At 31.3% G+C, this 23,872-nt stretch overlaps 2 protein-coding genes across 6 annotated transcripts in view; both read right to left on the bottom strand.

The window, feature by feature from the left end:
- Positions 1–307: 307 nt before the first annotated feature.
- LOC144858808 (caspase-7-like) lies at positions 308–15,471 on the bottom strand. Its single transcript, XM_078714925.1, has 10 exons — positions 15,349–15,471; positions 13,971–14,112; positions 13,319–13,622; positions 11,646–11,731; positions 10,688–10,855; positions 9,417–9,633; positions 7,686–7,913; positions 6,999–7,108; positions 4,159–4,288; positions 308–3,751 (listed from the first exon to the last, which is right to left on the bottom strand). The coding sequence occupies exons 2-9, from the start codon at positions 14,097–14,099 to the stop codon at positions 4,169–4,171; spliced, it is 1,362 nt and encodes a 453-aa protein (XP_078571051.1). The 5' UTR covers positions 14,100–14,112; positions 15,349–15,471; the 3' UTR covers positions 308–3,751; positions 4,159–4,168.
- A 237-nt stretch (positions 15,472–15,708) lies between these two features.
- Positions 15,709–23,872, bottom strand: part of LOC144858834 (uncharacterized) — a 63,364-nt gene continuing 55,200 nt past the window's right edge. For all 5 annotated transcript variants that reach the window (XM_078714967.1, XM_078714964.1, XM_078714965.1 and 2 more), the window contains exons 4-9: positions 23,555–23,583; positions 21,953–22,183; positions 21,585–21,725; positions 19,883–20,095; positions 18,249–18,313; positions 15,709–17,003 (exon numbers count right to left, since the gene is read on the bottom strand). In XM_078714967.1, coding sequence (XP_078571093.1) covers positions 16,832–17,003; positions 18,249–18,313; positions 19,883–20,095; positions 21,585–21,725; positions 21,953–22,183; positions 23,555–23,583 — 851 coding nt within the window. In that variant the 3' untranslated portion in view covers positions 15,709–16,831. The remainder of the gene's footprint in view (positions 17,004–18,248; positions 18,314–19,882; positions 20,096–21,584; positions 21,726–21,952; positions 22,184–23,554; positions 23,584–23,872) is intronic.

Raw genomic sequence — 23,872 nt, 5'->3', positions numbered from 1 at the left:
AGAGTAGCCAAACAAGCGCGTTTCATTATGAGATATGTTTTGATCGAAAACTTTGACTGGAAGTTAAAGTTATTTTTTTAACAAAAAAACGTCTGTATTTCAGTTAAATGATTTTTTTTTCGACAAATTTCTGGTGATAGTTAATAACTATTATGATACTTTAAAATGACCCACTTTTTTTCGAAATATTTTATTTTTTATTTTTTTGGAACCAAACAACTGAAAATAGTTAATTTAAAACAAAATATTATTTAGATAAACGTTTATTTAAGTACGTACAAAAATAATAATAATACTAGCAATAAAACAAATTAAGCTTACATTTAATACTATAACATACTAAAATAAAATACGTGTCGCAGACACAATGTTAATGTCTAAAGCAGGTGCAAAGTGTTTGTTTATTTAATACACACACATTCGTAAAGTTACCGTAATAAAGATACCATAAATGTAACAATTTCCAATCGACACGTAGATGGGCAATCAAAGCAAATAATTATGCTACTTTTACACAGTCAACGTATAATGTTCACGATAGTGGTGAACTTATGATAAAGCATTACAAATGGCGTTCCATACTATGTACCAACCTGCACATCATCGGCGATTCATTGAACGAACTTCTATAAATAGCAACAAGACTATCTTGACCAGAGTCAAGCTCAATTCAAATATGTAGCATCCGACATTAAAATATAAAACCGTATCCTATATTCAGGACTTCCAACTCCCAACCTACAGTATGTCATTACTGTTCTTGCTTGTTAAAAAACACCGCTTAAGCTTGGTTCCCTCTAGTACGCAACGCAAAGACGTAAGCCGCAAATTGACCAATCAAAAGCGACGGGTTATTGGGACTGTCGCTTGTGATTGGTCAATTCGATGTCCTTTCGTTGTGTCCTAGTGTGAACCAAGCTTTATATAAATCACTATAGGCCTATATCATTCTAAAATTAACTATCAATTATTTCTGAGTAGAAACTGGTCTCTCTTTAATTAAGAGTATACATACATAAGGTAAGTCGTACCCAAAAAATATGGTATTTATATGGAAGTAATGTGTATACTGATTTCAGCATGGAGTAAAGAATATTCTTTACTGCATGGTTTCGGTTAACATCAAAAGAAACTATCTACTGTTAAACCTATTCGTGCTTAGTTCATCGGAAAACACATGGGATCATTTATCATTCTACTGCAGTTACTGCAGTAACTTTTTTACTGCAAAAATGTAGGATTTTAGTTTCTTTCAATGAGTTTATGAGGCATTTACTTTAATAAACTTTGATTTTAAAAAACCATTCCTAAATAATTGCATCTTAAAGAGTAAATAAAAATGCAGTTAGTGCATTAACTAAAGTAGAATAATTTTGACATCGTCCCTTTATTTGTTTATATTGTTTACATTGTTTAAAGATGTATTGTCCCCCAAAAACATGAAAAATGAAGATTAATTAAATCAGACTTTGAATAGGTTATTTTGTAGTTTCCATAAAGTTAATCACTTCCGAAGAAAAAAAAATGATGTTTTCACTTATAAAATAACATAATAAATGGTTAAATTCAACCAAAAATCCATTGGCTGGCAGGCAATTTGACCATTTTTTGCTTTAAATTCCAATTTTTTCAGGTAAATAATTTTTTTTTCGATCCAATTTTTTGACGAAGTTAATAACTATTATGTGACATTAAACTGGCATATTCAAAAAAAAAAAATTAAAAAATTGTTTTTCAGGGGGACAATACATCTTTAAGTTTTCATGAATTGAATAGATGTGAAATGAAATGAATACAAAATACGATTCCATTGCAAGCCTTTTTTAGTTAAAAATTAATCAATATTCAAGTGACACTTTGGTAATTCTTCAGAGAATCAAATCATAATGGAATTGGCTTCTACTGTATGTAATGTTTGTCTAATCATGCTAAGTCTCAATATTATGAACGGTTTTATTCACTAGATTAATTTCATTGAGCATCACTCATACATAATTGCGTTAATAACATTCTAACATTAACAATTAAGTATTAGATTCAAGAGTTCTAACTTTTAACTAAAAACAGTAGAATATTTCATAATTATCATTGCATCTTAACCATTCAACCATAACCAAGAATAAGGAAAATAAATTCTGAATATTTATTATTGATAACATTTCAATATTTTGTTAAAAACTAAGTACTAGAATAATAAAGACAAGTCGGAAAATGTCAGTGCCTTTAAAAAGCATGATTTTGTACATTAAATGCATGTAATCAACGAAATTGAAAATTCTTATTTGATAATATGCTAAAACATTAAAATTTAAGTTCTAAATTGGCCGTGAAAAGAAACCAATCATGTTATCAAGGCTTCTTGATCTTTTCTGCTATATTAATTACATTTGACATACTACTACTGCTTAAATATCATGAATATGAAGAAATCCAAACTTTATAAATTTCTCTATGATTAGCCAATAACAAAATGTGATATTTAACAACACATTAGATGTCCCTCAATTGTGAAATATGTGTTGGCCAAAAAATACTACAAAAATGGTATTATGGTAGAATTAGAATTAAACAGTTCTCAAAATCTTAAGTCATTTTTAAAAATTATTATTTCATACGCATCTAACAGGGAGTAACTCACCACTTACAGGATGGATAACTATTTTATAATTTATCAAGTTTATAATGTAAGTCTCATTTGAGGCTTAGGGAGGGGAGTTAAAAGAGTCGTTAGTTACAACCCTGGCACTAGGTCAGGATTGAACCCTGGACATTGGGATTGGAAGGCAAGCATGTTTAGCACCAAACTACTTCTCCAGTCATTTGTTTACTTACTTTTTTACTGTATGATTATTGTATGATTTATCCAGTGTTACTAGTAATTCAGAACATTTAATTTATATCAATGAATTTGTAATATCCTAAAACACTTTACTTTTATCAGAGGATAACATATCTTAAAACAAAAATTACTCATGTAAGTCAAAAGCGTCAAGTTTTACAGTATTAATATATAAATCTTGGTATGGTATTCCAAACAAAAAATGTGCTACCAGACTTCAACAATTCTGTTTTTTTTCTTTTTTTAATGATAATAATAATAAGTTTAATTAAATAGTAAAAACGTGAGTATAAGGAATTGTTATCATTATTTTAGAATTATTGCTACTCAGTTTAATAATGGAAATTGTTGCTTATTATGGGAATGTAAAGTTTAGTAAAGTTCAGTTAACTGTGTTATTTAATAATGGTAGAAATTAAATGTTATAGCATTAGTATTGTAAACTTACAAGTACTTAAGAAACATCACAATTTTTAAGCAAAGAAATTTGTCGTCAGAAGATACTGATATTTTTTAAAGGTAGACTAGAACAGCTAAATTAAGTACAAAACAGCTTTTGAGTTTTTAATTGAAAGTACCAACACCCGAAATAAGCTTTCCTCAAAAGGCATGTTTTGCTATTCAAACTAACAATTTAGAGATATGAGTTGAGTTAAAATATCATTATTTTACATGTTTCTTAAACTAGTAAAACTGATGGTGTTTCTTCCCTTTCTTAAGTACGTTTACTTATTTCATTCATTTATTTTTCACAATAATATCTCCATACTTATTATAATATATTAATTGTAAACCTTCAAATGTTGTTAACCATCATGATTCAATTTATTATATTTACAGAAGAAAATAAAAGTTTACCAATAATAGGGTATAGTCAACGTTCAATGTTTGCCAATCAGGCTTCAGAACTACCTAAAAAGAAAATAAATAAAAATAAATCCCATTTTAAGGAGTGCTTATGCCGACATGCATCTTGATAAAGTGCTCCAAGAAACTGAATACCAAACTGACTCCAACTTCAAAGTAACGCAAATACATACGCGCAATAGAGTTGAACATTTTTTTCCCGAACTGAAAACTTTGAATCACGTCACGAGTGAGGTATGGGTAACCGCAACCAGCAGTCATCAGTTCGATATTACCCTATAATTATAGCAGCAAAAACCACATGCCAAGAATATCTGACTTGATGTTTTAAAACCGTTTACAACTGAAATAAGTTTGTATACTGTAGCAAACACAAACATTATGTTATTGTAATGAATTGTCACTTACTTCTATGAAAAACAGTTTGAAAAAAAAAGATATCAGTAGCCCACCTTTGAGTTCTTAGGATTCATAATGACCAGGAAAGAAGAACAGTTTTTTAGTAAGCATGGTAACAGGTGCTGGCATCTGTTTGTTACGCCCAGAAGAAGATTCAAATGCACGAGCTACTTTGTTGTTCACCTATAAATAAAAAGTCATATAAATTACAATTTAAGAAAGTACATGATGGTAAATTGGTACAATAAATGCATTGGTACCATGGTGTAAAGCATGTATAGAAAATACAGTCATTAAAAAATGTATTAAAAAACAGGAGAGTAAAATAATACAGCTTTTTAATCGTATCCTAAATATTGTTAGTTTTTTTGGTAATCTGCATGATGGGTTACTCATTTTCTAAAGCTTTTTGAAACTGAAAATAACACCAGAAGTAATAAACAACCTAATAAATAATAAAACATAACAATTACAGAGTAATGAAATTTATGACTTTGGCTAAAGAAAGTTGAAAGCTTTAAAGACAGTAATTTAAAATCTCATTTCCTTGATGATGTAAGCCTCCTTCCGTTTTACACACAAACTGATAACACATATCTATTTTGATAAATGTTTTTCTTTCCAGAACCTCTATTTCAAGAAGGTTTCACATTTTCAAGCACAAAGGTCAACCCTGCGAGAAAATATACTCTAAAAGAAGCTTTAAATACAGTACAATTTTCTTAATGTGAAGAAAATCCTGCCCCTAGGTTTGATGTAAATATCCAGTACACCTGTTTACAACAAATGCGAGTGAGGTTCACAAAGAAACCAGACTCATGCGGGGATCGAGGTTCTTATGTATGTGGAAAACTGTGGACAAGTTACAGGTTTTCAATTGAGATTTTCAAAACAGAGACTAAGAAAACACAATTGGTCTAATGGGTAGGATATTGTACATGGAAAAGCAATCCAAGTACAAGTCTTGGTTGGTGTTAGTGTTACTTTTTAACTCTCAAAGATTTCTTCAAATAATTCATTTATAAGTCATATGATCCAAGATAATATAGAAGGATATTTTGTCATAAGTAGATTGATGGGAAGTCATCTAACATCTGTGAGGTTGATAAACTCAGAAGAAGAATTTATAAATCATATCTTAAATGGCAAACTGTATTATTATATAACTGTGTACAATCTCATTTGCAGAAAAATAATCTAAGAACTGTGAGGTTGATGAACAGATAAACTCAAATGACAGGTCGAAGTTATATCATACCATAAATGGCAAAACAAACTATCAGTTTGATTAAAAAAATAATAATTTAAAAACTAAGAATTCTCTAGTAGCAAAACAACTTTGGATTATTTTGTTAAGATAATAATCCAGAGGAAATTTTACCTCTGATTTTGAAATCTAGCGTCTGAAATTAAACAAATATACATCAAGAAATATATTTTTGTAGACATAGGTTAAAAATTTGCTTTCTTAATCTACTTTATTACAGTATTATTGCATCTACATATCTACTGTATAAACTCAAGTTAAACTGTATTATACTGTACTATAAAAAAGGTGGGGGTTGGAGGTTGGCGATTATAGAGATCGGAATTGTACTGGGAAGTTTTTAAGCTACATTTGAAACAGGCCCTGGGCCGCCGCGGGTATCTTTATCTTCGTAAGTTCCACATTAAAAAAATGGATTATTAGGAGGAGGCCTAGAAGACCTACTTTTAAAGTAGTGGCTGTGTGTGACAGTTGCTGTGTGAAATAGTACTTCGGGGCAACCACCTACAGTACTTGTCTTGAAAGATGTTCTATAGGTTCTTTAAAGTGCACATGAGCATTTTGTGTACACTACATACCTACAGTTTATAGTCCTTTGCAGAACTAGAAAATCCTTTGTTGTAAATAGTATTCATATTTTTAATTCTAATGTAAGACGATAATGCAATTTTTAAATAGTTTTACATTTTTAACAGTATTTTTAACTTTTTATCTTGTATTTTTAATCTGTTATAATACTGCAAGTTTTAAATTGTTGCAATATTGTTGTTTTTAATCTACCAAGCAAAGTGAATTTCCATTTTTATGGACAAATAAAATTTCTTGAATCTTGAATCTTGAATCCTTATCCGAGAAGACTTGTTGATATTATGACTATGTATTACGGTTCCACTATCTTAACCGCTAGGTCACTTATTCGTAATACCTGTACTAATAATACTAATAATAAATATATTCTAAAAGTGTGGAATATATTGTAGATTGGGTGGGGAACTAGTGAACTACTTGTGAATTACCAATATATAATTTACTTAAAGGACAACTTGACCGAGGACCATATTTTAACAACATATTAGGGATGTACATATGATTTCACAACCATCACGAGATTAAGGATATCGCCGAACGCGCTCGCCGTACAGCCGTCTCCATAAATTGCTGTGACATCACAGGTGCATTGCAAAATTTATGTCATGAGTTTTCTGGCAAAGTCTGGCAAATTGTGTACATCCCTAATACGTTGTAAAAATATGGTCCTTGGTCAAGTTTTCCTTTAATACTAATAAGTTATAAATGTATTTAATAGGCCTTTTGATTGCAATTCCCTAACCTCTGAGGTCCGAATATTACCAACATTTATTACAACCTTTTATCAAGATTGTCCTTTACTGTTACAATTGATATTTAAACTATTTTGGTAATGCCAAGTAAAACGTGTCTCTACAAATGCCAGGTGTGTTTCATTTATAGTTACTATTATTTCATCAATATCTAAACTTTTGACAACCTGGGCATATTTTGCTTGCTACAGTACGATTAATTAAAATACTGACAAAGAGATTTCAACAGATCAGTTACAATCTAAGTAAATAATCTGTGAAAATATATAAAATATATGATGCTTACCATTGTAAGCATAGAAAGTAGATCCTCTTCCTTTGCATGCTGTAGAAATGTTTCAGTAAGAGCTTGCACAAACCATGAACCACGCTCTGAATTACGCCATGATACATAACCTAACAAAATAAAAATACAATAAATAATATTATGAATAACATAACCTTACACCCAGGTGTTAGTTCAGGACTTACGCAGGTTGGAAGAAATCAGCTAGAGCTGAAGTTGATATAATTACTTCAAAAATCGTTCTTTCCGAAATGTATAATTTACTTTCAATATCAATATCTACTAACAATTATTATTCATTAAGATCAACAATCACTGATGTGATACTCAGTCGGTTAAGAGTTCAATGACTTTAAATGATTTGATCACCGATACTCGACACAGATCGTTTAGTTCGAGTTAATGAATTTACGTTAAAGCTTCTGACACTAAATAAACTTGTTGTAATGAGATATAAAAATGCTTCGGAAGCACAAATTCAATATTGATGACTATTGCGCAATTTCTTACTTGGGTTAGAACTAACTAATGTCTAGTCAAAAATCTATCAGCTTAAGTTTGCTAAAGGTTGAACTAAGCTGGGACAGTTGCATTGTATAAAAGCTTGGTTGTTGTGACTTGACAAGATTCTATAGATTAAAAGTAGCTTAGACAGTGTAGACTTGACAGCTTAAATAGTGTTCTTACCTGGTACAGTTGCATAGGCTAAAAGCATGTCACTGTGACTAGGCAGCTTAGATATTTTGCTACCAAATGCATCTGTTTCATCAAATTCGTTTTTCAAGATCCTATTAACAAGGTTCTCTGGATTATCAACATCTCCGTTAATGTTCAGAGAATGTATGTCAGGATCTACAGAGGAGCCTTCATCTGCTGATGGTCCATCCGTGGCTTCGACGCCTTGATCGAACATTTCTTTAAAAAAAATGTATATTTCCAGTGAGAAAATAAAATAAAAAAGACAGCTTTACTTTGAAACATTACACTTTTTGGGAGAAAAGTGATAAAAAGAAGAGTTCGAAACTCACTAGCACTATGATTCTGGTTGTAGAACAAGTCTTCTCGATGACGACGAGTAGGAGTTACATTGGTGTACTAGTTCACACACAATGCAGTAAGGACATTATCTTTGAATTTATATAGCAATTGACAATTTCTACGCATGAGAAATGTGATGCATGTAACCATTATAGTTTATGTTATAATTCTATTAAAATAACTTGAAATTGGATAATACAAATTGCAAACGTTGATTTTGAATGTTACTGAGTGTTACATCTTTGTAGAATACTTTTTAAGCAAGACAATTTGCATGTATAAAGAATAACAACTCTTTATTTTCTATCTAATCAAAGCAGAAGCAAAGTAAATCCATTGTCTCTATCAACTACAAGTGTCAGGAATTAATTTTCAGATAAATTCTTTATTTTTAGGTTGGTTTATTGAGACAAGAATTTACCTCAAAATTTATTCTCCTCTATTTTAAATTCAAATCCGTCTAAATTTTTCACAAGTAGTTTTCCTGAGGTGAATCTCTTTGTGCAAACATTTATGCAGAAACAATTCTCAAAATACAATTTTTTTTTAACTACAAGTGTGAATAACCGAAGTGTAGACAATAAATTAAATTTGATTGCATGCTAAAGTTGTTTTCATAAGCGGTCAATAACATTGTTAGATTTTACAGCAAAAAAAACCAAAAAAAAAATTGTTTAAGAGTTTGTTTGATAGAAATACATATAATTCAAAAATACGCTTTAAATTACAATCATTGATGTGCTTTATGGATGTAATCTGCATAATGTATTTTTTTCTATCAGCATGGTTGACCGTGCATGGAATGTAAAATTTTATATTAGGTTGACTGTGTACAGTTCCAAGGTACCGATAAGACTATAGAATTGAGAGGTACAGTTGATAAGCGGAAACAATGACTTTCACAAACAATCAACCATGATCTTAGAAACCACAACAAATAGTTACTATTGGCACAGTCAACTAAAAAAACACATGCAAAGTAGACCTTGCCTAAAAAAACACTTTAAACTACATGTATAGTTTATCTCCACAACAATATTTCATATTCAGTATATATCATGTGTATTACATGGGGTGCATGTATCATGTAAGGTTGGGTGAAAGGTTAGGTTTCGGTCTATGATACTGGCCATATTCACCAACCACAAATACTGTGAGATATTTTCCTTAAATATTATTTAAGTTGCAATATCTCTAATATGTTTTTATCCTGTCTGAATATGTTTTTAAATAAATAAATAAAAAGTATTTCTCTTAAATTGTATTCACTTCATTCAAGTGTTTCTCTTAGCCTAAGTGTGAATGGTGAATACGTCTACAGCTGCACAGTTGACTATGCTGATAGTCTTGTGTGTGTGTTTTATCACATCATCCACTCACCTCCACGGCAGGCTTGGATGAAAAAAAGCTTTGGTTTACCAGTCAGAGTTGGGCAACTGTCTCCAGTAAAACAATTTTGAATATCATCTACTTTGATGAGCCGTTCGTCCACACTGTACAAGGCACCATTCACACCATGAGTGAGCACGGCAATGATGAAGCAATCATAGCGGGAATGATTCATTGCGCTGTAATGCTTCAATTTTTTATAAAAGTCCTAAAAAATATGAAATTTGAATTTAAAAATCAAGTTTTCTATTTAAGTCTAAATTGAAATTAGTTTAGGATGTTTAACTGTGCATTGGCAAAAGTGTGGATTATCATAATGCATATGAATTGCATAGTGCATTATTAATGCATAATGTATGATGTATTATTATAATTAAATACATAATGCATGATAAATGAATTTGTACTGTATAGTGTACCGGTAATTAATGCATAATTCATGATTTTCAGGAACCACACAATTGATTTATAATAACAGTTCAATATAAACATACATTGTACTTGAATTCTAAATCATTTTTTGTCCAGTTGTCATACCTGTACCTAGCACCCAGTGAGAGTATGTATTTCAAGTTTACAAATTATGGGTGCTGTATGAGGTGGGAAGCAAGGTGGTAGTGTTTGGGGGTTTCTATGTAGCGGTGGTAATTGGTGTCGATGTGCATTACTGGAAATAGAAGAATAATCCAGCAAAATTGCACCAAAGTAGGCTTTTTTAGAATGACTTCCTTGGCTTAAACCATATTTGGTTTCCCTTCTTTAATTCATTCAGATAGTTTGTATATTTCAAGTGGTCAAAATATAATTCAGGACAAACCAATTTTCATTTTGGTGCTAATTTCAAATTATAAATATTTCAAATAAATTAAAGTGAATAGGTAAAGGTATTTATTGTTGTCTTCAAGCTTAACTGGAAACTTAGAACATTTGAAATCAGGCCCTCTACGGTCCCACAGCAGCCAGAAGAGATCGGGAGACAATCCCCTACTATTTTCGAATAGTGTAGAAAGTTCTTTAACATGTACACTGGACCAATGGTTTTACGTCCCATCTAAAGGACGAGGCTATGACAGTAAAGCATTTTGCCTAAAGATACAGTACAATCAGTATGGTACAGATAGGCTCGAACACATGCTAGTCTGATTGTGTTATTATCTGTACACCATCAATATCCAAACTATACAGCATGCGACACGATGTTGCTTAATTTTGGTGATCTAACAAGAACCGGTGTTTCAACCAATATGGCCGTTAATACTCACACTATATGTTAAATTTGTAAGATTTTCAACCTCGAATCCTAATTGACTAAACAAACTTTCAAGCTGTCCAGCATCCACATCGGTTCCTTTTCGCAACGGCATCGATCGGAAATTACGATTGTTGACTATCAGCGCTTTCCCTCTAGGCTTCGATTTGATTGTGTAGTTCTGATGAGAAAAAAAATACATTAACAAAATTACTCAGTAGTAGTCGTATTGGAATCTTCACATTTATAGATAATAATAATTAGAGCAGCTTTTTAGGGCGTGTGGCGCAGTGTTTTGGAAGGTCGACTACTGATCCTAAGATCGAGGTTCGAATCCAAATCTCGCCGCATTGCTTGTATCCTTAGACAAGATACTTTACTTACGTTTGCCTCTCTCCACCCAGGTGTATAAATGGGAACTCGGTTAGATCAAGACACAAATTTGCACTGATTATGTGTTTGATCAGGAAAAAATAACTGGGGTAATAATGTTCAGCGCTTAGAGGTTTCACAACATTAGGCGCTATATAAATCCAGGATATTATTATTATTATTTCTTAATAAAGATGGTAAAAGAGAGAATAGCAAGGACAGCAAACAAGGCTGTTGTAAATGAGCCTGCAAGTGAATATCTGACAATGTAGGGTTGTTTAAAACATCATTCAGTTCCATTGTGCTCCAACAAAATCTCGGCTACATACTGTAGATTACCTTTTGTTTGCATCAATTTATATTAGAATTTCTATGCTTTCAATTTAATGATATTAATTTATAGAAGATTTACTTTCCTTTTCCTTGATTTGCATTTGATTGTTTTCACACTTTTACTCTACTTACTACTTTTGAGGGTGCTGCATTCACAGTTGGACACTCTAATGTGAACGCATCTTTGCATAGTATGTACTGTATTCTATTATGTCACTGAACCAAATCTAAGAATAGTGTGAACGCAGCTAATACACATACACTACCTGTGGACTATCGGTCATTTCACTTGTATAATTTCCTTTATTCATTTTCATTTGTAGAACTTCTTCTGCAGTTTTCTGTGGCCAAGCTAAATATAGGGTAAAGAGAAATGGAAAAATGTAATACAAAAAATAGTAAATTAGTGTTTTTTGTTTACAGACATGTATAATAAGCAACCTATAGAAAATATGATTTAGTATAATTAAATGAATTGTTATAACTAGATTTGTGTTTTGTATATAACATTAGAGTTGAGGGATGGGGAAGAGGATGGGAAGAACAATTTTTAAATATATTCTTTATCCCCTTAGTAACGAAATATTGTTTTAAATGTTTTATAGGCCTATCAATAATATACCACTAAATGCAGTAAAACATTTATGTTTTAATACTTTTTTAAAACTGTCCCTGTTATAGTCGATTGAAATAGTAAAGTACATGTAACGATACACCACTACAACGTTTATATTTTTTATCATTATTAATAAATAATACAAACTTTGAGAAGCAACTGTCAGTAATACAGTTTTTATTTGTATATTTTATTATGTGTTTATATAGCCAGCAGTAGAGCCTACCCACAGTCACAGTAATAAATGTTCTTTGTATATGTGTTTATATATCAACGGTAACCACATTCACAGTAAGAAAATTTCGATTCAAATGGCGACAAAAAATGGTTAATACGTATTTACAATATTGTCAAAGTATTGCAATATCTCAGTTTTAAGTTTATTCTCCAAGGGCCCATAAATTTACCTACTTGTGTTAAACCAAGGGCTCATAAATTTACCTACAAACTATGAGTCTGAGAGATTGGAATGTTCCATTCATCGCAAATCAATACATTTGTATAAATGTATATTAACTCTATCAAAATTTTTTTAAAGAAAATCGGACTGACTTTAACATTATGATACTGTACTTGAGCTGTTCAACCGGTTTTCAGCTATTAAAAACAATTATCGTAGGAGGAGATAGGAAAATGCGAAGCATCCTGGTATTATTGTGTGCAGGTATTTTTCAAGAAGAAAATCCATTAGACAGTGTATACCAAGATCGGAAAACACCCCTATTTGGGGCAAATCGTTGAACCTAAATTTGTTTTAATTGTCAATAACTGATTATCTAACTAAATTTAATTAGTAAACAGGGTTACATCAGGTGGTTAAAATCAGTACCGAGATTCTAACCAACTTTATATACCATCGAGTAAACATTCTAGAAATAACGCGCGATTTACTTTACGTAAATTTATATATAGATTGGAACATTCTCTCCTTGACCATGGTCTTGAATGTACAGCTCTGTCTACACTATACAAACAAGTGATGTTCCCAAATGTGGTAGTGATATGCCCATATATGGGCACATCACCTGTTTTTGTAACATAAAGTTTGATAGTGTATATAGGATGATTTATAAATGCAGGTCCAGTGTACACCTGTGGCTCAAGAACACAGTGCATCTTTAGGAAGTAAGGGGTTACCCTAATGTAGTGGTGCTGTCGCAGTAGACAAATGAGCGCTGTTTGGGGCAGCTCAACACAAATTGAACCTTTTAGCTATAAGATGGAGATAAAAGATGTGGTCTTTGGCATTTAGTCCAGTTGCACTTTGAGACGGTGTTATCTATCATTATTATCAATCAATGTTATTATTATCATCTATATTACCCTCTGTGACTTGTGTTGGAAACTTGCGTGTGGGATTAAAATCTCCACTGCCTTCTGCAACACTCTGCTGCACAGGTAGCTTGTCTCCACAACTTGGTTGCGTAGGTGCTTTGGTATCATTTTCAAATTCATAATAGCTTAAATCGTACAATGTATCTTCAGTAAGGTCTGGTATTAAAATTGTAGCTAAATGGTACGCCTCTGCAGCAAATAACGACTCAGCTAGTGCACGGAATGCCTTTGGCCCTTTACGAATAATATTATTTAAGATTGCTGTATTTCGATCAGTTGTTCCATTCTTTCCCTATAAAAAAAAATTATGAGAAAAATTTGACTACGGATGATTTCTGTTTTTCTTATAATAAAACTATATTTTACATTTACTGTAATTATTTTATATATTTAAATATTTTGAAAACATAATAAACATGCTATGCCTACTGTAGTATCCAGATTAATATGTTTTTTATACAATCAATTTTTCTCATTTTTCCAATTGTAAAGATTATAGCAAAGTTAAAAAGTGGCAATTTTTGTAATACAGTAGAGCCTACTGTATGTTTAGTTTCATTACAAGAGTAACCAGTATCACATTTCAATAAAAGAACCTGTATCTTTTGTATTATTATTGGGTTATGACAACCCTACATACCCGGTATTTTTCATCATCATCTGGACTAAAAATTTGTCTCGCCACTAATTCAGTCAAGACTTCAATGGGCATATCGTTAACTAATATTATACGATTCTTTTGAAGAATCTTCTTGTGTGCAGCTTCCATGATTCAGTAAAATCTGTTGAATAAATAATTTAATTCTTAATTATTATTAATTCACTAAATATCTTAATAAGTTTAGAACAAGATAACTTCTTGGGAACCTTATTCAATCAACATAATAATAATAACCATACAGTAGTATTAATATAGTATTATGATGACTTTTTAAAAAAATACAATAAAAATAATACTGTATTAACTATTATATAGATTATTCACAATTTGATCACTTAAATTTTAAAAAGAAACACAACAATTTTTTAAACTCTTCTTCGTACACTTACAGTATGTATTGATCAGTGCTATTTAGTCAGTATACAGTACAGTACCTAACATCTATAATACCTTTCATTAATAATTATTCAAAATGTACTGTAGTGAACCATGTCGTCCGAGCCTCTGCTGTGACAGATGAAATCATGAGTTGATTGCGTTTCAAATCAGTAACGATAAAATCAACTGGATGGAGTACTGCTTTTAGATACTGCCTAGATACTGTAGTACAGGATTGTTTTTTTTAATACAGTGCTTTTCTTTTAATTTACTTTTTTTTAAACCATTTGTAACTGGAATCATTTTAAAAACATATTGTACAGTAAATTACTGCAAATGTAATCTAGTCAAAAGAAAGACTATAAAACAATATTAGTAACCTCTTATTATGAACAAAATAAATTTAAATATTCCCTGGTCGCTGTGTCAGTTTGGAGCTATTTTATGCACTCTGGCCGCAATTCAATTTGGCTTCCTGTGTTTGTGTAAATGTAAACGACACTGGCTATGTATTTATATTTATGCTACATAGGCCTACCTTTTAAATTCAACTTATCAATTCATTGCAATTTTTGTACTATCAGTATCAAAAATGTTATAAAAGTATTGATGATTGTATTTGTTTTTAGCCTACACTACCAAAACTAGGCTAGCCTAGCATTAATTACTAGAAGTGTCAGGCAGGGTGGTGGCACAAAAAGGTCCACAAAAACACCTAACAATTTAGTAGTGGTGGTGTCATTAGGCTAGGACACACCACCAACAAATGTAGGCCTCTTAAGCATAATTGGTCTAGGCCTAGCCTACCTAGCATAGAGATACTACCGTACTAGGCCTCGGGAGCTAGCCCTACCGGAAAATCACTCTTCTCGTAGTTAATTAAATATTAATAAGCTAGGCCTAGCCCTCCCTAGCCGATAGCTTATTCGACAACACTAAATCTAGCTATAGACTAATGTATTGCTAAAACAGAATTTACCTGGAACAATTCTTTAAAAAGCAAGCGAATTAGATATAAATTAAAATATTTTATAGGATATTTTCTGGCTTTGTTGCTCAGAATCGAATGTTCTTTTTCCTTTTCTTTTCTCCACTAACAGCGCCACCAACCATTAAAATTAGTCTTATGGAACGTCAAATGGGACATTATAATTCAATTGTTACAAGAGTCAAGTGTTGATGGTACTTTATGAATTGATACAGTTACTTGCTTCAACAATTCATTTGTCTATATTTTGTAATGTTCTAATTGTGGTCAAAGATAGTGTAGTAGTGTGCAGTGGTGTACAAACAATAAGACCAATAAACCAATAGACAAATTCATTCATTTCATGCTGATTACACTTTATTTACTACTGTATTACATTATGCAATATCTTCTTAGCCTTTTTGATGTATTTCTATTTTTAAAAGTTCAGATTTACAGTTATTTACAAAGGCAAACGACGGAAAATAAATTCCATGACAAAGTGACAAAATTTGCTTCAATAATTATATTATTCATATTATAGTAAAATCCTGTGGTGTATGAAATGGCAAAACTGCATTTTGTAAACATGGCAACATCACCAGAATACATCAAGTACAAACTACTGTACAATAAAACTACTAAAACTAATTACAGAGCTAGACTGGCAGGATAGCTTAATTTTAAAAATATAATATTTTATAACATTTCTCATCCAATAAAAATGTTTTTAAATTTGCTTCAATAATTGTTTATATTATAGTAAAATAATTAATAGTAATTAATACTATCTCTAATGGTTTGCACTATCCTGTGGTATATGAAATGGCAAAACTGCATTTTGTAATCATGGCAATATCACCAGAATACATTAAGTTGTTTACAATAAAACTAATTACAGAGCTAGACTGGCAGGATAATTTAATTCAACAAAAAACATGGCAATTTTTAGCATCTTTTTTTTAAAACATAAACTGTACAAAAAACAAACAAAAAACAAACATAATGAGCGTTTTCATTACAAGCACCTAGAAACAGCGATCATGTGCATCTAGTGAACCCCATACAAATTAGCGCGACCAAAATAAAATGCGACCCATATCAAACGTAACTAATATGATAAAAACCGTATCTAGCTAATGCTGGACTGAAATGTCCTGTATTTGGCTGCCTCTCCCCACCCTTGGATCTGCCTGTATGTTTCCTACTATGCTAAACATACATTTTTAAATACTGAGTCAATATTGATATAAATCTTTTGTAAAAATAATGAAAGGTTCTATGTTATTTCTTGCATTTTTAATAAAATACAAAAACTATGCAATTTGTTCATGATTTAGTATGAAAAGATATATATTCTATAATTTAAAAGCAGTTGAGCAACACAAGACAACTTAAATTGATTACAACATTCCCAGTGTTTTAGTGGATACACGTTCCTATAAGGTATTGTGCTCTTGTTGTTGCCCATAACGGAAAAGCAATCCACCGAAACTTAATGACGAACGATGCTGATTGTTGTTACTTTGTTCTGCTGGTCTGCTGTTATGTTGCACTCGATTGGAAATAAGCTTCTGAATGCATCGACACCTAGTGACAATGTTTTGAACACTTCATGATCACAAATGAGTTGTTTGCATTCATTTGTTACTAACACCATAGGTTCACTGTCGAAGAAAATTAAAAATAGGAAGTGTGAGAACCTTTGAAATAATTTAAACAGGGGTAATGTTTACAGTATGAGCAGTGTAAAAGTTTCATTTAAAAAGTGTAGAAAATTGGTGTATAAGAACTCTAGTATTAAAGATGTATTGTTCCCCAAAAACACAGAAAATGAAGATTAATAAAATCTGATTTTTGAATATGCCATTTTGCAGCTTTAATAAAGTTAATCACTTTAGTAGAAAAAAAACTTAGTTTTCAATAATAAAAAGACAAAATAAACAGTTAAATTCAATCAAATCCCAATTGGGTGACAGCCAATTTTACCATTTTATGGTTTAAACTACACTTGTTTTTAAAGATGTATTGTCCCCCAAAATCATGAAAAATAAAGATTTTTAAAATCGGACTTTGAATAGGCCATTTTGCAGTTTTAATGAAGTTGTTCACTTCCATAAGAAAAAAAACGGGGGAAAAAAATTATTTCACCTATAAAAAGACAAAATAAACAGTTAAATTACCCAAAAACTCATTGTCTTCCAGACAATTTGACCATTTTTTGCTTTAAATTACATTTTTCTCAGGTAAATAAATTTTTTTCAGACCCAATTTTTTGTGGAGTGAATAACTATTATGTGACATTGAAATAAAATATTCAACAAAAACATTTTTCAGGGGGACAATACATCTTTAAAAGTTATCCACAACACCAATATGAAACTGCAAAATGGGACATCACCTAAACCTGCTCAGTAAACTTAGATTTACGTAAAGCTACAACCAGATCGATGCTTTCTCTATGTTATTTTGAATATGCCCTTGAAATTCTTTAAAAAGAAAGTGTAAACAGATAAATAGAGGAGCAGGGCATTGATAAGAAGTTGGTAAGATCATATATGGCAAACAGGTAGCTGTAGCAATGTTTTGAACACTTCATGAACACAAATGAGTTTCAATTAAAAAGTGTAGAAAATTGGTATATAAGAACTCTAGTATTAAAGATGTATTGTTCCCCAAAAACACGGAAAATGAAGATTAGTAAAATCAGATTTTTTAATAGGCCATTTGCAGCTTTAATAAAGTTAATCACTTTAGTAGAAAAAAACCACTTTGATTTCAATAATAAAAAGACAAAATAAACAGAAGAGGATTATTGAATGATAAATAAATCTGCAATTGTAATATATAAATACAGTTCATATTGTTTGTATCATTGTTTCAGACTATTTAGTTTAGAGAATTAAACTTACACTGTGGGATCAATACCATTGATGATTTGAACTTGAATGTTTTTGTCAGGTGGTTTAGACAGGTTCTGTAGTAATTGCAAGCAAAACAAAATTATCATCAATATGTTAAGGAAACGTGTACTTCGGGAGCCTGGGATGTAATTACTTCAGGAGACAAGAATGTACAGTAACTAGAATGCAGCCTAGGTTTTAATTATTTTATACTAGGATGTAATTATAATTTTAGTCTAACATGTAATTAAAATGTTAGTCTAAGATGTAATTATAATGTTATCTAAGATGTAATTATAAAGTTAGTTTAGAATGTAATTATAATATATAAGTCTAGGATATAAATATAATGTTGGTCTAGGTTGTAATTATAATGTTAGTCTAGGTTGTAATTACAATGTAGGTAGTCTAGGATGTATTTATGTTAGTCTAGGTTGTAATTATAAGGTAGGTAGTCTAGGATGTATTTATGTTAGTCTAGGATGTAATTATTATGTTCGTATAGGTTGTAATTACAATGTAGGTAGACTAGGATGTAATTATGTTAGTCTAGGTTGTAATTACAATGTAGGTAGTCTAGGACGTAATTATGTTAGTCTAGGTTGTAATTATAATGTAGGTAGTCTAGGACGTAATTATGTTAGTCTAGGTTGTAATTATAAGGTAAGTAGTCTAGGATGTAATTATGTTAGTCTAGGATGTAATTATAATGTTAGTCTAGGTTGTAATTACAATGTAGGTAGACTAGGATGTAATTATGTTAGTCTAGGTTGTAATTATAATGTAGGTAGTCTAGGACGTAATTATGTTAGTCTAGGTTGTAATTATAAGGTAAGTAGTCTAGGATGTATTTATGTTAGTCTAGGATGTAATTATAATGTTAGTCTAGGTTGTAATTACAATGTAGGTAGACTAGGATGTAATTATGTTAGTCTAGGATGTAATTATAATGTTAGTCTAGGTTGTAATTACAATGTAGGTAGACTAGGATGTAATTATGTTAGTCTAGGTTGTAATTATAATGTTAGTCTAGGTTGTAATTACAATGTAGGTAGTCTAGGACGTAATTATGTTAGTCTAGGTTGTAATTATAAGGTAAGTAGTCTAGGATGTATTTATGTTAGTCTAGGATGTAATTATAATGTTAGTCTAGGTTGTAATTACAATGTAGGTAGTCTAGGATGTAATTATAATGTAGGTAGTCTAGGACGTAATTATGTTAGTCTAGGATGTAATTATAAGGTAGGTAGTCTAGGATGTAATTATAATGTTAGTCTAGGTTGTAATTACAATGTAGGTAGTCTAGGATGTAATTATAATGTAGGTAGTCTAGGACTTAATTACATATATATTATATTATGTTAGTCTAGGTTACAATTATAATGTCGCAAATGATGTAATTTTAACATGTCCTAGGATGTAATTATAATATAACCTAGGATTTAATTATAATAATCTAATAATATATTATATAGATTAACAGGCACAGAACAAATTTTGAAGCATCGGGTGATATCCTGAATATCAAATAATTAATTTGATACAATAAAGATGAGAAAATCTGTGAGAACGAGAAAAAGCAGCCTCAACTAAGATTCAAACTCGGAACATTTTGCTCTAATTATAATTTGAGAAAGGTATACCTCTATGCGTGTTAATTTCAATGATTTCAGTTCTGCTTTTTTGTTAAAAATATCCACTTCAACATTAGTGAAGCAGAATGTTGCACCATCATGCTCTTCTGTAACTTCATCAGCCTTTTCACACCAGAGTTTTAATTTAATTATTTTGAAGTTTGTGTTTTTTATATGAATATCACGACGTTGCCAAGTTTTCGCAACAACTTTTTTTTCGATCTGTATTAAAAAAAAAGTTTGTTAATATTTAGTCTTTTGGAAATGGTGGTGTACTTGGTTACAGTATAAGTGTACTAAGTCAAGTTTTGTGTTAACAGTCTGTGTAAGACTAGCAAAGACTCAAGATTGTACTGTACGCCAGCAGGGAGTGCAGTAATAACTATTGTTTATTCGGTTAATGTTGCTGAATGTGAAAGTCTTCGTAGTATTCGCAACCAACAGAGTAGTTAAACACATAATTGCAGATGCTTATAAAATTACTGTATACAAATATTTTAACAAATAAATGAACACAACAGAACTCATCCGTAGCAGAGAAGTACTTAGCTTAATTATTAGAAAATAATATTTTGGACCTAAGATTATTGTTTGTCATGACAGGATGGGGGCCATATGTAATACATGTACAGTACTATTACAGTATTATGTAACTTTTTTAAATATCATTTTGGTATTATTTTTATATGATTTTTACTCAGATTTTGGAAGATATTTTATATATTGAAATTTCTATTTTACTGTAAGTGTAAGATATTCATACACATTTTAGATTATTACAGTTGGTAAGACTTAGTAATTATATATATAATGTGTAGAATCATATGTGATGATTTACAAATATTTATTGCATATATGTATAAATAAATACAATGTATATATGTAATTAACTATTTATTTTAGGCTAAATTTTAGGATTTTGTAACACCTATAGTTAAAGACCCCTTCCCTACAATTTGTGACGTTTTGTAAAAATAATACATATATTACTTTAAAAACATTAAACCAGGTCATTCCTTGTCTTAAATGTACATTTTATGGTAAACAATTCACTACCTAAGTAGCTCGCGGTGAATGACCTCTCATGGACGGTCTTTAGGCCTAGCCTTGCTTGGCTTTGTTTTGTAGGCCTAGATGGTAAACAACGGTAACGTACGAACATCGTACGCTAGCTATATACCTAGCCTGACGTTGTATAGTTGCTGCATTAATTGTCTTTCTATTTTTGCCAGACTCCATTGATACAAATTGGGGAAAACCCGGTATTTTTGCTGAAAAGTTAGGAGTCTTCCATTTGTTTTGGCCTCACGATCGATCGAAAAGTGGGTGAATTATAGAAGATCTGCGCGCAATGCATTTTGGGATTTATAGCGGCCGTTATAATCTTAGAATCGACTTATTTTTCACATTTTTAACCGTTTAAAGACGAAAAAAGTTATCGCAGTAGGACCATAAAGTATTATTTTTACATTAAATATAGTTTGTGATCTCAAATTAGATCTAAAAAACGTAGGGAAGGGGACTTTAAAGTCAGTGTGCAGTATCTGGACCAACAGGAAATACATTTTTATGACAGTCCGGGTTCAAAATCTAACCTACAGTAACAAGTTAAGCATTTAGCTAATGTTTGCTGGTATTAATGTATGATTGTGATTTTATTGGTATGAAATAGTTTGTTAAAAGATTGTGGAGAATTAAGTTTGTTACTTACCAGTGTAACTTCTCCTTGGATAGTGACTCGCCTTCTTTTGGGGCTTCCCATTGCCTCCTCAATGCTCACCTCATCTGGCGTAAAAAAATTTTTCAATTTTTCTCGTGGGATTTCAAAATCATTGTTTCCCCCTTGAAACACCTGTAAAGTATAATGGTTATAACATGAAAAGTAGTAATGATTTTAATACAAATTGGTTCAGTAATTGTGGGTGTCTAAATACCAGAGGTAAATTTGATTAGATGTCTACCACTTAAGAGAGGCATCAGCTTTGGAGTGAAGTTCAACTGTACAGTATGTGAATGTAGAGTTTGACTGCCAGAGTATTTAAAAGGAATCAATAATCAAAATGATAATTTCTTACTTACGAAGGCTGTGTTGTCACTAATTTCCAATTCCCATATGTTTTCATTGAAACTTAGTTTTGCCTTTGCTATTTTTCTAAAGGAACCTTCTTTAATCTTCTCAACAATAGAAACATTTTCCGCTTTTATTTTTCCTCGTAAATATTCTAACTTGTCATTAAAGGCATGAAATTCCCAGTACTTTCCATGGTTAGCAGGTGACGTCAAAACATATATGGATATCATTTTTATATACTAAAAGAAAGAATCAATTGTTATTAATATAGTTTTTTATATGTATATATATTTAGTGATCAAATAATAATAATATCATGTTGTACATTACCTGTGTGTGGTGTGTAGGAACATTTTTTAATTTTTAATTTTTAATTTAAGTTAATTCATTTGATCAGTCACAGTGCTACATGTTACAGTTACATATTTAAAAAAAGTAGAATGACTGTACAATATGACAGGCTCTTCAGGATATTATTCCATCTGTATATTATAATAAGCTGAGTTACAAACATTCTGTTAGGGTAGGCCCGATTTACTGTAGGTGAACGTCTGGTATGCAAGAGAAAATTTGATTGGTTGAGGTCAAAATTGTTGATGCATGACTTTCGTATCATTCAGCGTCGGTCACTAATCTTCTACCTTGAGATGTTATAACAAATGAAAGATCAGTGTCGTAAGAGAAAAGAAAAAATCTTTTCCTGGTTCAGAGGTACGTTATGAAAGGTAGTTCTGAAAAGGCCCTTAGTGTTGGAATCCAGATGAAATTTAAAATGTATAACATAATCTCACCATTGATGTGATAACTTGATAAATACAGTAAAAATGTCTTTTTAAATTGTAGCTCATGAAAGATAGAAATGCTATAATACAGTATTGTGTGTGTGTCATGTATTTGAATACTGCTGTTACGTGTGATGATAATCAGGTGTCGCATGCAAATGAATCAAGTCACCGGTGGTCAAGTGGACGAATCAGAATGTAGTGTTGTGATGTGCGGTATTTTGGAAAGCTGTGTTGGGTGTGTGAGACAAGGAAAAGACTGACTCACTCACGAGACGGTACAAGTTGGAGATGGTAGGCTTTCTGGATAAGAGATAAGACAGTGGATATGAGACTGCCGACTGTGTAATAATGGAATAAAGACTTGCAGTGAACTGTGTTCGAGACTGGTAGCGAGGCAGGACACAAGGACAATAAGAATGGGAAAGTTGTGATTGAATGTACGGATGCCTAGGCAAACCAACCACTCGGTATCATTTGTATTATAGTTTTTGTTGTTATGTAATGAACTGTGCAAGCAAATTAAATGGAGCTCGTGCTTCTTGCATAGAACTTTGAGTGTTGGCTATTGTTTGTTCCAAACCTCGATGTAATTAGTTAAGTATTTCGGCCTAGGCAAAAAGGGGTCGTAACACTGCTTTGAAGAAAAAATAAAAGCCTCAGAGCATTTAATTGAGGGGGGGGGGGGGGAGTTCATTCCTAATGATATTCCATTTGGGCATTTAATCAAGAGAATTATTCAAAGGGGTACATTTTTTTCAAAAGCAATATGCCTATTTTCTAGAAAAGCCACTAGTACTAAAGAGACAATTTTTTGTCTTTACTTACTGTGTCTTGGGGAATATTTTCTGCAGTGTCTGAAGAAACAAAGATAAAAGAAAAAGTCAAGTAAAAAAATGCAATAAAAAATAGAAACATTATTAAAACAATGATATGAGTGGTGAAAATTTGGAAAATATGTATGGCTAAACGATAAAAAGTACAGTAGGGTATTGCTAAACCTCGCAAACCTCAAATAAAAACATAGCAAACCCCACCGAACCAACATAAAAGTGATTGAATAATGTAGTATACGACTCACTGACCCACTAAAAAAAATATTAAATTTCTACTGTTAACTACTCATTTTTTAGGAAAAACATTTTT

Source organism: Antedon bifida, chromosome 2, assembly GCF_963402885.1.
Source record: "Antedon bifida chromosome 2, ecAntBifi1.1, whole genome shotgun sequence".
NCBI lineage: Eukaryota > Metazoa > Echinodermata > Crinoidea > Comatulida > Antedonidae > Antedon > Antedon bifida.
The sequence above is the reverse complement of the archived record's forward strand: the minus strand, read 5'-3'. Positions and strand labels throughout refer to the sequence as shown.

Bases quoted from the DNA above. Each gene is read 5' to 3' on its own strand.
- LOC144858808 (XM_078714925.1), bottom strand. From the start codon at position 14,099: ATGGAAGCTGCACACAAGAAGATTCTTCAAAAGAATCGTATAATATTA. The intron at 13,623-13,970 runs GTATGTAGGGTT...TTTTTTTTATAG, and splicing joins ATGATGATGAAAAATACCGG to GGAAAGAATGGAACAACTGA. The intron at 7,914-9,416 runs GTGAGTGGATGA...TTTTTTTTAAAG, and splicing joins CATCCAAGCCTGCCGTGGAG to AAATGTTCGATCAAGGCGTC.